Source organism: Ooceraea biroi, chromosome 1 (genome assembly GCF_003672135.1).
Source record: "Ooceraea biroi isolate clonal line C1 chromosome 1, Obir_v5.4, whole genome shotgun sequence".
Lineage (NCBI taxonomy): Eukaryota > Metazoa > Arthropoda > Insecta > Hymenoptera > Formicidae > Ooceraea > Ooceraea biroi.
Window position 1 is genome coordinate 3,353,936 of NC_039506.1, and position 16,791 is coordinate 3,370,726.

Consider the following 16,791-nt stretch of genomic DNA (forward strand, 5'->3'; position numbering starts at 1 on the left):
TATTTGAAAGAAGAATAGTCCCATGTGCGCAAAACGGACGAATGTAAATCCAGACGTGTCATAACCTCGCCGATATGCGTTAAGAATTGTAACGCATCTGCTCTTTTACATCCGTTTTATATTTTTTACACTGCAATTATAGATAAGAAATAATAATCTAAACGCTCGACTATCAGGAAAAGGAGAAAGGAAAATTTAGAAAGTGCAGAAAGTGCAAAGAAAATCGCGCTGCCAATTACACTTTAGTTCGGATACCAATTACCAATAACATGATACAATTCTGCGTCACAACTTGATAACGACATGCGAACCGGGCACAGAAAGGAAAAATGGATTCTTATCAGACTTTCGTCGAAATATTTCAACAGGCTGTAGCCACGAGAAATTTCTCCCACTTGGCAACCGTTCTGGCCGATGGCCAGAGATATTTCCAAATCGTTTCGACCGAGAACTATGGTGCGTAGATAAAAGTTTAAATTGCAATAATGTATGATACGTACAATGAATAATATCTTATCATTCCCGCACTTTATTTCATTCATTCAAATTGCATTCAAAACGAATCAAATATCGATGCTTTTTTGCAATAAAAGTGCAGATAAGTAACAGATTTATTGCAACTGTAAAATTTTCAAGATCCTACGCGGTCCTTGCGAAGCAAGCCTCAAGTTACAATTCGATTAAAGTGCAACTCGTTTCATGAAGAAAATCACAGTTCTCTAATTTCACGTATAATGAGATTGCAGATGCAGTCGAGTTGCATTACGTTTATTTGTTTACGTATGTTTATCTATGTATTTTAATTAGCCGTGTAATAATTTACATCTACGTATTTGTCACTTAGAATCAGTCGTAAGCAGCGTATTCGACAGACGGGCTGGCTTATTGTATTTCCTCGATAGCGAACTTCCAGATTTACGGGGTGCAAACAGACCATTGGATAGTGCCATCAAGGAAGCATTCTCTTTCCTTCAATTTCTTATCGAAAATTTTTATACCGCACCTTGCTTCGTACAGTATATCAACCAAATTAAGGTATTATAAAATATTATTTATTTAAGGTTATTGAATATTCTAATGAATTAAAATAAAAATGATGATAATACTAATACTATCTAATACATCTAATCTAATTCATCTTGTATTATATTATTATAACATGTTGTAGGATCTGTGTCAGTTAGCACTGGTTAAAAAATGTTCTTTTTATATTAAGAAACATGCTTGCTATGCTTTCACAAAACTGATAGAGTTATTTAGAGAACATGCTTTAACTTTTGCTGAAACAGTTCAGCAGTTTGTTGCAGTATTTCATATAATTACCGTGAAAGGTAAGAATAAGTGTAATATAATTTCATTTGGATCGTAGTATAATATGTGTAATATAATTTTATTTGGATCAGAGTATAATATGTGTCATGCTCTGTTACAGAGAGAAGATGGATGTTGTGTATACTTGGTAAAATAATTAAACATCATGGAAATATTTATCCAGTATATCTGAATCCTATTTTTAAGCAACTATATTGCGATGCGGTTAAAGAGGTAAATTGTGCATATCGCAATTAATATTAAACTATTAGCTTATTTATTTACAAACTTAGAGTCTATTTAATTTGCATAATTTTGCAGTATACTTCCAATACCAACATATCCAATGATTTTTATGTATACTTCGATGCCTTTACGGATATGTTGGAAAGTGTCGAACCACCGGATGAAATGAGGGAGAAACTTTTCCATACTTTATACGCGTGGATTAAAAATATGTGTCAGCCAGATAAACAGCAGAGTGTCAAAAATGTGACATCAGCGTTGAATCTTTTGAGTAGTCATATGAATCAGTTTCAAGATCTGCTGTATCCTGACTACAAGTACTGGTGTGACATTCTTTGGCAATTGTCGCAAAAAAGAAACACCTACGATGCTTGCGCACAACGCACACTAAAAACATTTCACTGGATCATTGGGCAGATGCTTACAAATCAGAACAGAGAGAACAACGAAACCGTAGTTCTGGTAAGTAAAATATTTAACATAAACGGAACATATAGCAAGAGTCATATCTATTGTTTATATCATCGTAACTTGTTAAATGAAGATAAAAGCACTGTATAAATTACTATAAACCGCATACTACTATAAACAACTAAAAAGGAACCTGAATCATTGTACAGGGTGTCCCTGTAAAAAAATGTATGCACACTTCAACAACTGATATCTTAATTAATTTTGGTTCTTTTATAGGTTGACCAACTTGAAACCATCAACTTGAAATAACGGTTGAAACCAGATTAAGCTTTGAGCAAAGAAAGTTTATTTTCATTTAAAAGTGAACTGTATGCTAATAAATACCGACTTTATAATCATTCAAATTGTGCATACATTTTTGGGGACACCCTGTATATCGTAAAAATTCTTTTATTGTATAGTCGGATGTCAATCATTTTTTCAAAGTGCTATAATTATTTTTAATTTTTTGAGTTATACGAAATCCATTGTTACTAGAAACAACTACAAATGAAATGCTAGCATTTCGTATGTCGAAAACGTAATTTATATATCTAATAAATTTTAAACATGGAGGAAAGAATAACAGGAGGGAGTGTAAGGCCCTTTTTAGGTGGTGGGGGTAGCCACGCGCCTATATGTAACGAAAACCAAATGTGATTGGTTAGCTACAGTAATAGGCGTTCTGTTTATTCTTTTAATATTATGGCCAGTATTCATAGTCGGATCTTATATTTAAAACCGTCTTAAGTTTATCTGCAGATGCTGTCTAGATCATTTCATTGGCTACGGAGTATCTGAAGATATACTTAAGACGGTCTTAAATATAAGATCCGACTATGAATACCGGCCTATGTGCAGTTTTTATTTTTATTATACTTTTTATACTTTTTAATTTTTTATTATACTTTTACAGACTATTGCAAACATCATAACATTACTACATGTCCAAACATATTTTTCCACTTTGTATTTATTACTATTTCAAATCATACGCTTCACTAAGCCACACCAATATGGCGTTTATGTATTTCCCCCTTACTCTGCTTAGCCATGCCGTGGGCAAAGATTTTCCCTCCTTTTATTCTTTCCTCCATTAGACTTCTTATCATATGACTACAAAAGTAATCGCCTTAACTAATTTTATATGATATATTTTCAGTATCTTTTGGAAGATTTTCAAAAAAGATTCAGAAGTGCTAACTCAGATTTAATCACATTACAATTAGCCGTTTACGGATTCAGTCAGTTGGCTGCGTCATTAAAAATATATTCATGCTTTGATGTTAAAAAAATATATTCAAGTATAGCCAACCGTGCACTTTCTATTGCCTCCAGGTAACAATAAAAAATATTCCAGTCTATTTTATGATATAATAATTTTATATTAAAATATTAGAATTTGATTTTCAAGATTAATATTTAAAAAAAAGATATATTTTGTTTTTTTTTCTTCAAGCGAGCAAAGCGATGAAACACAGATACAGGAGGTTTGTTGTTGCCAGAATGCGCTTTCCGAGATGTGTCATGTATCCGATGATATGACAATGGAAAAAATTAACGTTCTTGTAAAACTCAGTATCTACACGATGAAAAGGTTTCCCGAGTTGGCAATATCTAACAACTTATTCGCCATTTCATCACTGATTAAAACTATCAGCAATCTTAAACCTAAAAGTCTGCTACAACAATATCTCGATAATATAAGTAAGCAAAGAAATTAATATCGATTTGATGAAATATCCTGGCTCCGTAAAATCTCGAGACTTCATCATTAAATTTTTCTAATTGACTTGAAGGAAACAATGAAGTCTCGATATTTCACGGGAATAGAATCCCAATATTCCACTACATTTCCAGTATAAGAATAAAACCCTCATCACTAAATATCGTTTTCGCAATTAGTTCACGATGGCATCATATGGAGTTGTTCGCACACGTTGGCGCTTGACGCGGAATTACAACGGGACTTGCAGCAGCCGCCGATATGTTACAAGAACTATTTGCTGCTATGGACGGAGTTATTGAATACCAAGAGATATCGCGCGAGCGAACAGTTGGCGCAACAAGTGGCAGATACCTTGATGGATGTGTGCATCACGCTGATCAACCGACTGGACATACGCGTAGAACGAACGAACGAGGACATCGCACTATCCAACGTGACCTTTACTCACAGTGCAGTCAATCAGACGGACTTCCGGATATTCGTGAATCTCGTGGACCTCTATGTCGATATTATTAATGCGTCGGAGCCATCGCTGTTCGCCAACACGGTACACAAATTTCTCTACAATATCGTCAAACTGTCGTGCGAGCACCCGTTGATACCCGGCTTCTATAAGCTGGTCCGAGTCGGTATGAGAATTCTTATTTACGTGTCAGAGGAGAACGAGGAAGAGGGGGAAGAGCAAGAGCACGCGAGTGGAGAGTTTCGGCGAACGGAAGAGCTCCTGTCGAATTACCTGATCCACATCCTCGATCTGATCCCCACGTTCTCAAACGAATTACTGATCGCCTGCCTGCATCTGGTTCTAGACGCACCTCTTGCGTACATCGAGGATGCACTGCCGCGCACGTTGCCGGCATTCAAAATTGCCTTCACTATCGGCCTGAGCAACCTGGAGCTCGCGTACACTGCACTCGTCATCCTAGAGACGTGGACGCGGAAGCGGGAACGAACGGATGAACTGCTGCGCGAGATCGTGCCATACCTAGAGCCCTACCTGCGCAGCACCGAGAGCTCCGGCGAGATGTTGCAGGACTTGACAAAAGCGGCGGCGACGAGGAGGCGCGTGAAACGCGTTGACGTGATCGACACCGAGTGCACGTTACGTAATTTCCAGCGGCGGATTCTGCTGTTTCTGGGGTCGCTCGATCACGATCTGCTGCTGAGCTTCGTCCATGAACGCGCCTCGTGTAGCACCGGAGCGTCCTGGGATCACAAGAATCTGATCAAATATACTCTACTGCTACCGGACGTGCAACTGGCCATCTACTTCGATCGAATGTTGCCGCGGGTGATCGCGCTGGCGCGCGACTCCAGCGACCGGCGCACCAAGATCGCCGCCTGCGAGGTCCTGCATTCGATAGTAACGATCGTTATCGGTCTTACGTCGAGGCACCTCTCGGACGAGGACCGCTTCGCCGCTCTTTACGGCGTTTTATGCCCGACGCTACTCGTGCTCGGCTGCGACTCCGACGACGTCGTGTGTGGCCTCTTCCGGCCGCTAGCATTGCAGTTAATACGCTGGAGTATCAGTGTCTTACGAAGTACGCGGAATATGGGCGAACACATTGTCAACTCGTTGTTTGACGGGCTGACCGACGATTCGAATCCCGCGTTACGCGAGTTCTCTGGCATGTGCCTTGCGGAATTAACAGACTGGTTAATCAGGTACTACAATTCAATTTTATACTTATTATAATTATTTTTGAAAACTATGCATATTTTTGCCCTCAAACAAAATTATTTTATAATAAATTACTCTGTCTATTAGAACGGATGAAAACGAGGCTCAATTTAACATGATTGTCCAGAGGATCAACGAACTCGCGTTGCATCCGTCAGTACACAAACGCGTGGCCGCGGCTGTAGCGTTCAATCATCTCCACGTAGTCTTGAGCAAAGACGACGATACAGTGTCCACCTATTGGCTGGAGATATTCTACTGTTTCGTCCGAAGTCTGGACGGATGCGACGATCTATCGATCGTGAACGCGTTGACTTATATCGAGAAGGTGATGAAGTCTAAGGCAGATATTCTGAAGAGAACCGTGCCCGCTCGAAGAAAACCGCATGAGTTTGACGGTGCGACGGTGATCCACGCACTCTACTGGTTGCTGTCGCAATGCGGAGCCGTCAACGAACATTGCCGAGCCAAGTGCATGGAATTGTACATCAACATCGCGCAGGGCGTCACCGGTTCCGCGGAGGGAACGACGCGAACCTTTGTTGAGACTTATGGCATAGATCGGTTGAACGACGTCATTATGAGAGGTCTAAAGTCAAATATGAAGGATATCTCCGTGGCTAGCAACGTCATATCGCTGCTGAAAGCTTTGGACTGTTACGTGTGGTTAATAGAAAAGCAACTGCTTCCAGTAGAAGAACTCTTTCCCACTACGCGGAAACGTGTAATTTTCTCATGCATCCACAGTTTCAGTCATCAATTCTGGCAACTAATCAAAGACGACACCGTAGTAGCAACGACTATAACATCCAGGACATCCGAACATTTGCAGACGCTGCAATGCAAAACTTTGATGACTATGTTCAATTTTCTACAAGAGCTGCTGAATGCCAACGTGAGTTGTTTTAGTTTGGTTTATCATCTAATTGAGCTAGTCAAATTAATTATTATAGAACAGAACAGAATAATAAAACAAATAATTATATATTTATTTTAAAAATTTTATTTTAATTTTAAATTTAAATTTAATTTAATTTTAAAAATATTTTTTTTTTTTTTTTAATAAGACTAGATGATGTGTCTTTCAGGTCAACGTTCTGCCGGAATCATTATTCCGGGACGGTGCCTTATGCACGTTAATAATCAAATGCGTAATGCATCCGCGGAAAGTCGGTTTCGACGTCAAGAATATCGAGATGACGGACAAACTGCCACGTATTCTGGAAAATTTGTTAAAATCCATGAAATCGAAATACGGCCACACTCTACCAGAAATCTTCAAAACGCATCTTTCAAGATCTGTCCAGGATTGCGTCATGAATCTTCTTAATTTACACGATATCGCGCACAACAACTCTTGCGACGAACTGATGCAGCACGTTAACGGTCTAATTATGCTGACGCGATGCGACATCCTCGACGTTTCGTTTCTAGAAACGAGCGTTCTTGCGGACCGTGAGAATACAGTCAAGCAAATCTTTAAGTTTTTAGTGAACGAGCGTATTGGAGAATGGATTTGCACCAAATTAAGCGGCTCTATGATCGAGTACTTACGAGCACTGATGGAATTTCAACTCTCGCTGTACGAAGAATCGATATTAATATCTGACGATGCTAGGTCGATGACTGAGACACTGGTGAAATTAATATCCGACGACGTCCCGGTGATGGACATGGATTCCACGAGGATCACGCGCGGCGAACATTTTCTGAACACGTTCAAGAGCGTAATCTATAGGTACGTGCTATCACACGTGGACGCGATCATGTTCGATGAACTGTCGTGCGACTATCCACTCTTCCTGCTGAAGTGGGTTGAGGATATGCTGTTGTTCCTGAGGCGGCACAAGCGTGAACTGCAGGATTACGTGGACGCGACAGTGAACACGATTCTGCAACAATTCACGTATCTGGAGAATGCTGTTGGTAATATCGACACTCGCAAGGAGAGACTAATGAACATCTACGGCATCGCGGTGCGCCTCAAGTCAAAGCCCGCTGAGATCAATCAGGTGTCACCGCAGCTCTACCAGAAGATTGTGGATCAACTGACCGGTGACGGCGGCATCGAATTCAAAACGCAGATCCTGCGAACTTTTTTCGTTTGCTTGACGACAGACGGTGGCGAGGAGAGGCCCGAGCTGCGGAACCTGCGAACTCTGAAGAGCGACGCCCGGTCTCTGTGCCCAAATATGCTCTCGCAGACAGATGTGAACGCTGTAAAAGTCATCGACTGCTTCGAAACGCTGCTAATGCTGTTGTCGACGAGCAAGTCGTTGGTAATGCTAGAATGCGTCATGCATTTCTTCGTCGGTTATGGCGATCATCTGCTCAACGACACGCTGCGAGAGCACCTACGTAAGTATTATCAAGAAGCGTCCAGCGATCACGTCTTGCGATCGTTGGAAGTGACCTATCGCGAATTCATGAATGTGAATACTATCAGAATACTATCAGAAACAAAACGACTCCAGCTTCTGCGCGGATTCCTCCTGCTGGCGTTTGAGTTCTGCGACGTAGCCACGGTCGAACATTTCTTCGAGCGAAACATCCGCGAATTGCTTGAATTGCTGCGGACGATCGTTCAACGAAGCATCTACAACGCCTTCGAGGACGATGATAACTATGCGAACCTCAAGCAGACTATTGTATCGGGGATCGGGTGCTTTCAGCTGATAACGATCCTGTTTGCCAGAATAGATATAGAGAAAATAATCGGTGCGATCGCACAGAACACGAACCAGATCGGCGAAGCATTCTTTAAAAGCCTATTGAACATTGCCAAGGATATGCGAGCTGTAGCACGGCCAGAATGTAAGGAGCTAATGCGTCTGCTACAGTGCTCCGCGTATAATTGCTCGTTAGCGATGATAAGAGCGAAGAACGAGGAGCGTTACTACGCTTGGGCATTCGGCGAGAACTCTGGGCAAAATCTTTTCGTTTGGAAGAATATCGTGGATTGCGGCAAGCGTTACAATTTCGGCCAGGTCTTCAAGGACTATACGAAAACCCGCGAGATCGCCGTGAACATCAGATCCACGGTCGACAGAGATGAGCAACGAATGCCCGGACACACGTACACTCATAGCTATGATTTGTCAGGCTCCACGCTGAACGAGGACATCAATGCCTACGATCTCAATAAATGCGTTTTATTACCCTACGGTTCCTCGGCTGTCAGAAATCCGACCGATTCCGAAGCGCATGCCACGGCAAGCATCGCCCTGGAGAGCGGCGATTTCAACGAACACGAGTGCATGTCGTATATCTGTGTCTTCCTGCGGCATATCAGCAAGAACTCCTACTCGAATATCGACTCACCCCCACGGTGGGTGAATCTCTTTAGCAAGGCGCTAGAGACGCACAGTGAGCCCAATATCAGATTATTCGTATTGAAGATCATCTCCAACACAGCCGATGAAGTGTTCAAACCCTACGCCAAGAACATGCTAACGCAGGTCATTAAAGCAACCGCCGATTATCTAGAACGGCATGACTTGAATTACATTATCGTGGACATTTTAGAGATATTAACAAGTTGGCACGAGGTCTTGGTCTTACCGACCGTTAGTGATGAGGCTCGCACGGAGGTTCAGAGACTCTTCAAAGTGTTTCTTGATAAAGTGCTCGCAACAAGTCCTAATGACCGCGACGTGTACAATTACAATCACATCCTGAAGATTATAGTCGAGAAGTGGCGCAATTGCTTGCAAGTGTCGACTGACATTTTAAACAAAATAGTAATATCTGCATCGAAAATCACGAAATTGCAACTTATTCTGGTATTCCTTGAAAATGATATGGCGGACGAGATAGTTCTGCGAGATGATATTGTCGATTTCTTGATGGATTTGCTGAAGGATTGGGCGATATCTAACACGGAGACTTCACATTGCTGTCAGTGCCTTGGTCTTTACATAAAATCTTTGGACAACAAAGATAGTAACAGAACTGAGAGGGAAAACAGGAGTCGCATGGTGAACCGGATCTTTAAGATCCTCGGAACGGGAACGCAACAACATATCGCCAAGCAAATAACACGCATCGTCATTCTTTGCCGAACTTATCCCCAGATAGTTGTAGATTACATCAGTAATTACATCAGTGTCGTGCTTAGCGCTATGGCTAAGAATATAAAAAGATCTTATTGTCTGGAGATATTCGCACTGTTGATGCAGGAGCTCAATCCGCAAGATCCTCGTTGCGTCATCCTCAAGGATAATCTGCGTCACTTGGAATTAGAAAGCGTGCTGGCGAATCGAACGCGGTTCTGCGAAGAAATGGGGCTGAAAATTGTTCGCTCGGCAATAGCTATCATTTTACCGGCTGATTTGTTGCCCTACGTGAAGCGGGCGGTCACGTATGTTAAGGACAGTCACAGGGAACATCGGGAACTGGTCTACGATATTCTCATGAACGTTTATAAGAGATATTCGGTGGACGTAACGGATGACGACGAAAACGTGCGTACCTTGCTATCCATCAGCAAACGATACTTGATATCCGGTTTACTGGATCCCTCTCAGGACCTACAGGAGAGAATTCTGACATTCTGGACGGAGGAAACAGAGCTTCGCACGGGAAAGTCTAAGGAACTTTTATTCGCGCTTTTGCAGAAATTTTCACCGCAAACAATGACGACGGCGGAGGACGCATTCGCGTCTTTTGTAACGCTGCTAATGCTGCAGCTGGCTACCAAATCGGTCAACTATACCAACAACATATTCGAATCGCCATTGTCCAGCCATTCTTGCATGTTTAAAGACTACAACATCTCTGTTTCCTGGCAAAGGCAAAATCTGAGTTGCATCACGCCGATGTTCGTCAACTCGCTCGCTTCTCAGACGAGCTATTCTCTTACATTCTCTCAAAGTATCGATAGCAGTTTACGTAATACCTACGCAGCTGCAGCTTCCAATTCATTGCAAAGTACCTCTTTGAGAGCTGATCCCTCAGATCAGTTCAATACTTCATTGTTCGACGTCGAGTTCGGTCAAACATCGACATCATCCAGACCGAATCGGCCGTCGCAATCCACACCGTCACATAACAGAAGATTTCGCAAATCTGATGTGAATTCATCGGATGCAAATCGTCATAGGCAAATAGAGAAAAACGCGCAACAGATGGAAATGATGAAACAGGAGACTGTCAGGCAGAGAAACAGCATCAAATTACATAGGTGAGATTAATATGATTTTTTTCAAATAGTCTCACGCGAATTCCGAAATCAAAATTTAAATCGCGATGTTTAAATACTAATGTATTTTTACTATATATTTTTGTTTAAATTTAAATTTTCATTTTCCATTTTTATTCAGAGGCTACAGAGATGGAGATTTTCCCGATATCGAGATACGTCACGCCAGTTTGATCAAACCACTTCTGCAGTTGATTAAATTAGATCCGCTAATTTGCAAATATATGAGCGTGTCCCTGTTCCGTTCATTGATCGAGGAAGAGAAAAATAAAAACTCTAACCATTTCCGTCAGATTGTAGCAAATTTAAAGCAAATTTTGCACGAATCGGACGAGAGAAACAGTTCCTTCAACGCTATTATTTTGGAGACGTTGTTGAAATTAAACGTCATTGATTGTAACCCGCAAGATGTAGCGAGGGTTTCTAAAGCAAATAGCTTAAACACTATTGGTGCTCTTCTCTTGGAACAAAGTTTAATGTCACGAAACAATGATGACACGAGTGACGTCTCGTCACCCTCTCCGAGTAAGAGAATGCGAATGCACAATGATGATATCAACGAGGAGATTACCAAGTGGACGCAATTGGCATCTCTTTACAAATCGCTGAATGATGTCGATGTCGTTTTAAGTATCTTTCGAGAGCGATCATTCTTCGGCGAAGATGTACAGGTAATTTTCGAAAGTTGTTTTCAAAGATTAGGTTGATACCAAAGTACATGTACTCGTTCTATTTGTCAAATAGAAGTAGAATTAAAATTAAAAGTTAATGAAGGAAAGTCCCCGATTATGAGATACCATATCGATTTTGCCGAATGTAAGGAAATCTATAGGCAGAATTTAAAAATGTAATACGTTCTCTTGAAGAGAATTTAATAAGCTTTAGGTTGGTGAAATTAAAAATCTAATTAAAATATTATTTTTTCTGAAAATTAAAAAAATTTGAAAAGAGCTTTACGCAAGATCGCGAAAGTGTGCTCCTAATATAAGATACCTTGAGAAATCGGTGTTAAAAGTGCAAAATACATCAGTATTGCAAGTAAAAAACTTTATTAGATATTTTTATAAAAATACTGCTGCCACAGCCTTCGCCAAATCTTCACGATTCCACTATCAACGCTTCCTCGTTTCTCTAACCTCCATAGTCAGATTCTATAAAAATTAAATACACAAAAATTCGTAATATAAATTCGTATTAACTTTTCTTTAACCTTAACGTAGTATTTTCTTTCTTTTTATTACACTACATATTCTTCATATTCGAGCAATAATTATCTCATATTAAGAGTACCCTGAATATCTCATTATACGAGCCACGCGCCTAGCGGTTCCGCGATCATGAAATCCTACCTCTACAATTAAGCAATTCAACAAATTGCGTATTTTCCTGTTACTACGATTCTACTCTATCATTGCATACTGAATTTATTGCCAACCATTTCTTTATTATATAATAAACAAGGTTTAAAGACTTACCTCAAGTTCCTTTGACATGTTCACAATTTCACAAACCTTTTCTTGCAAAAGCCAAACGCAATAACGAACAATGAATTTTTCACTAAATATATTTTACACCAAAAGTAAAAAGTTTATGGTGGAATTAACAGATGGTACTCACTAGTTTAGCAGAAACTCCAGTATCTCATATTAGGAGCATATCTCATAATAGGGGATTCTCTATAATTGAATTAAGAAATCAAATAATTTTTTTTCAATTTTAATACATCTAAAACAATCTTTCAACTCACTCTAAAAAAAAATCTAACTAATAATAATAGGTGTCATCATTAGTATTAGAAATTATCGCCTAGCAACAATCGATATTATTCATCGACTCTTGTTCTATTTAGAAAGCTGCTCTTTCGGAAGCAGAGGGTAATTGGGTTCAAGTGCAGGCCGCCTTCGCAAGAGCTTATGAGCAGCCGAACATGATCTCGTCAATGAAGGAGCATTGCTTGCAGGGTCTATTCGAAGCCGTGAATAATCTGTGCAACTGGTCGAAGATCGATGAACTTGTAAAGAAACGCGCGAATGGGAGTGTGAACAACATTTGGGAAGACGCATGGAGAGACTGGATGCTCCCGTACGTCTGCGACGCGTACGTGCACATGTGGGTGGAGAAGGACTGGCCGTCGAAGAAAGACGATCCGAAAGTTATTGAATCATGGATGAAAGAGGCAGAGAAACTGGAGCACCTGAAGCCTATTGTGGGCGAAGATCTGGTAATGTTTCAGTTGAGCAATCGGAACGCAGAAGCATTGAGAGATACCGCCGAGCTGTTGAATGATCTCCTGGACAAGGCAGGGAAACAGTGGGTTGGTCTGAATCCTCTTTGCACTGAATTGGGAGTACGCATGTTGCAGAAGCTACAAGCCATGAACGATCTCGACGCCGTGCTCAAGGTCTTTCAGTGTACGAACGAGGCTGATTACCTGGCTGGAATGACCACGCTATTGGACTTTTGGTCGGTTAAAACACCCACAATTCGAGACAACCTTATATTCTGGCGCACATTAGCCGACTATCGAAGAAAGTCCGCGGAGTTATTTGAACGTCGCTTGCACCCTACCGATGAAGTTAATCACAGAAGAAAACGCATGATCAGGGATCGGATGCGTCGAATCGACGTTCAGCTTCGGCTAGACATCGCCGACGCCGCATTGTACCAGAAACACCGATACATCGCTGAGAATCATCTGAAATGCCTGAACAGTATCCGTAGTCCTCCTGCTGGACTGGAGACTCAAATAGAGTTGCTCGAAGCTAAGATCCGGTGTCTACGCGCCGACGTCGACACGGAAGCGCATACGAGGATGTCCAATTATATCGCTTCCTGGAAGTGCTCGCATCAGCTGTTGAACAAGAGCGGTCTCGACACCGACATTGCTATCAGAAGACATATTGGTGCGTTGGCTTTGAAGATGGAATCGTTGATCCAAGAGTCCGGGGAGAACCAGGAGTTCGTGGACACGTTGGCGAGCAACAGCGCGTTCTTACGCGACATCGGAATCATGGAAGCGACGGAAGTCGACTTGAACCGAATCAAAGAGCAATTATTGCAGTACAGTTTGAATAATGTATCATTTATCTGCGAGCACGCGGCGACAAACGCCGCCACCAATATCGGCGAGCACCACTATGCCCTGGCCAGGCACTGCTACACCAGACTGACGAGCGCTAATGAGCAGGGCGAGGAGATCTTCCGGAAGTTCCTGCTGTTCACCCTGAAATCCATGCATCATGATTATCTCGAGGCAACGCACTACTTCCCCTGTTTGCTACGACCGGAGCAGTTACAGAACGAGCAGACGCGAGAAGTGTTTGCCGAGGAGTGCGCCAAGCTGCAGCCATGGTTGTTCCTGCGTTGGCGAGATTTGCTATTCTCGCATTTGGCAACGCCGATCGCGACCGCGATTGCACCCATCGTTGAAAGGCTCGCCGAGGCTTATCCCGATGCGGTGGTGTATACTTATTGCCTAACTATCGAGAGAAACCCTAATATTTTGAACGCAAGCACTCAGCGGATATACTCGCTCCTGCGTGATAAACTGGCGGAGTACGAGCGATTCTTGAAAGCGATAGGGTACGTGGCGCAACCGGAATTGTATCTCAAGCATTACTTGAACGAAATGGCAAAGGAACTGTCTCTCGGAAGAGTGGCGGCCGCCGACTTGCTGCTGCAGAAAATTCGATCCATTTTCGACACGCAGACGGGAGGAATAAATTATGGAAGCAATCCTCGACCGGGTGATGTCTATAAATTGGCGAGATACGAAAAGGAGATACGGGCGTTAGATATCAATAACCGCGATGCAGCGCGGGAAGCAGTACGGAGGATCAAGGATTCGCTGAATAGGTCTTTGCAGAGAGCAGAAGAGAATAGAAAGACAATAATAGACAGAAATAAGAACAAACTGAAAGGGTACAGTCCCTTCTTGCACGAGTACGCTGGTGGCAATATCGAGGTGCCCGGGCAATATGCTGGTGACAAGGAACCCATGCCGCGTTATCATGCGAAAATCGCACGGTTCGAGCCAGGTGTAATCGTTATGCAGTCGCTACGCAAACCAATTCGCATCGGCATAATAGGCGACAATGGCAAGGAGTACAAGTTCCTAGTGAAATTCGGCGAGGACTTGACGATCGATCATGGTCTACAACAACTGTTCGCCACCATGAACAGAACGTTGCGCAACGACGCCAGCTGCAGACAAAGACGTTTAATCATAGACACTTACGAGGTATTTAAGTAATGATTAAACATAAATTAATCGCATATTTTATTAAATATGTCAACTATATAAATATAAAAACATCTTTTTATATATTTTTATAAGGTTTCTATATTTCAATACTGCAGAATATCATGTTTGAACCGCAGTTTTCTCCATTCAACAATCTTTTCGCTGCGCAGGTGATTCCGCTGTCGAGATCGTTCGGTCTTATACAATGGATCGGAGACACGAGATCGTTGGATGATCTGATACAATTTACTCTGTCGGATAAGGAACAGTGTAAGAAAGTTCACAAGAGGTATGCGACGTGGATAGCAGACGCGGCGCCAAGAGAACCGTTGACCGTTCAGTACAAGAAGGCCGTGGCCAAGTACAGCCAGTCGATGGTCACGGACACGATGAAGAGCTTAATCGACAAGACGCCGCGGAGAGCTCTGTACGAAGCTTTCATCGCCCTCAGTCCAACTTGGGAGTGTTTCGTGACGCTACGACGTAACTTCGTCGCGAGTTACGCGACGATGTGCGCGGCGCATTGGCTCGCGGGTGTCGGCGATCGTCACCTGCAGAACACCCTAGTGCACATCAGTACGGGACGATGTCTGGGTATCGATTTCGGCCATGCCTTCGGTAGCGGCATACGCGCGCCAATTCCGGAACTGGTGCCGTTCCGTCTAACGCCGCAGATACTCGAGTTGCTGCGCCCCTTCACCGAGCGGGACCTCCTGGCGACGATCATGACCCACGCGATACGTGCGCTGCGTGACGATTACGGCCCGATCCTCGCTTGCATGGACATTTTCATTCACAAACCCGTCAAGCGGTCGTTGAACGTCGATGACGATGAGGACGTCGACGCAGGTAATCTAAAAAAAATATTAATTTATGAATTCTATGGCAATATTAGTTTGATGAGATTTAACAGCAAATCTCAAATTATATTCATGAACATGATATTTTGTATAATTCGTAGATTTAACGTGGTCGTCCAAGAGGAATATCGAAATAGTTGCGAAGAAATTAAACGGAATCCATCCGTCACTTATTACGTTGAAGCAATTGGAAGAAACACATAAGGATGAATACTTTCCGAGATATCGTGCCATTGTTACTGGTAATGATGAAACCAAAGAAGCACGAGCCAATAAAAACGATTATTTGACACCCGCTGAACAGGTAATTTTAATTCGTTACTACATCACAATCGCATTGATTAAAAATCGGGATAATTGTTCTTCCTTTCTGCTACAGATGTGTAAATAAGTAAATACATCGCGTTTATTTAATTTTTAACGATATAAATTAGTGTTTTAAATTTTTTCTTGATTTCTCGGTGTTAATAATAAATAATATTTCAGGTGGACTGCTTATTGGATCAAGCAAAAGATTTAAATGTCTTGGGCCGTATGTTTGCCAATTGGCAACCTTGGCTATAATGCTGTTGTGATATTTGTAGACTGGAGAAACAATACGTGATATCAATGCCTAAAAACAGCACAAAAATTTTATATTCAAAAAACATCGTAATTTTATATATTTAAAAATTGGATAAGAAATTGTTTAATCTGATCTATTTTAATGGCAGATAATCGTAATAAAAATATATAAGATTTTTATTGCAATGTTATTAGACATAGTTTATTAGATTTCACATTAAGTCGCAAGAATCAACTTAGAGTTTAATATTAGAAGAAAAAATAGGAAATAACATACTAGAAAGAGATATATATTTCAAATGTAAGATTTTATAATTATAGGTATTGTATTACACAAGTATAATAATTAAAAAAATGTTAAACTTTTTAAATTCAAAGTTTCAAATAGCTTGGATTCTTCCTGTCTCCTGCCAACTGCAGTGCAATACATTTTGTCGCATGCTTTATAAATTCTATTATTATATATTCTATTCTTTGATATGTTTTGCCTAACATCTATCA

At 41.5% G+C, this 16,791-nt stretch overlaps 1 protein-coding gene across 1 annotated transcript; it reads left to right on the forward strand.

Annotated features, from left to right (window-relative positions):
* On the forward strand, positions 1–16,552 carry LOC105280397 (DNA-dependent protein kinase catalytic subunit). The gene is made up of 15 exons (XM_026970337.1): positions 1–456; positions 845–1,035; positions 1,169–1,331; positions 1,433–1,545; positions 1,633–2,019; positions 3,173–3,348; positions 3,470–3,717; positions 3,916–5,407; positions 5,511–6,318; positions 6,512–10,605; positions 10,745–11,294; positions 12,473–14,863; positions 15,037–15,715; positions 15,828–16,030; positions 16,213–16,552. Exons 1-15 carry the CDS (start codon positions 330–332, stop codon positions 16,288–16,290), a joined length of 11,700 nt encoding a protein of 3,899 aa, XP_026826138.1. The 5' UTR covers positions 1–329; the 3' UTR covers positions 16,291–16,552.
* Positions 16,553–16,791: the final 239 nt, after the last annotated feature.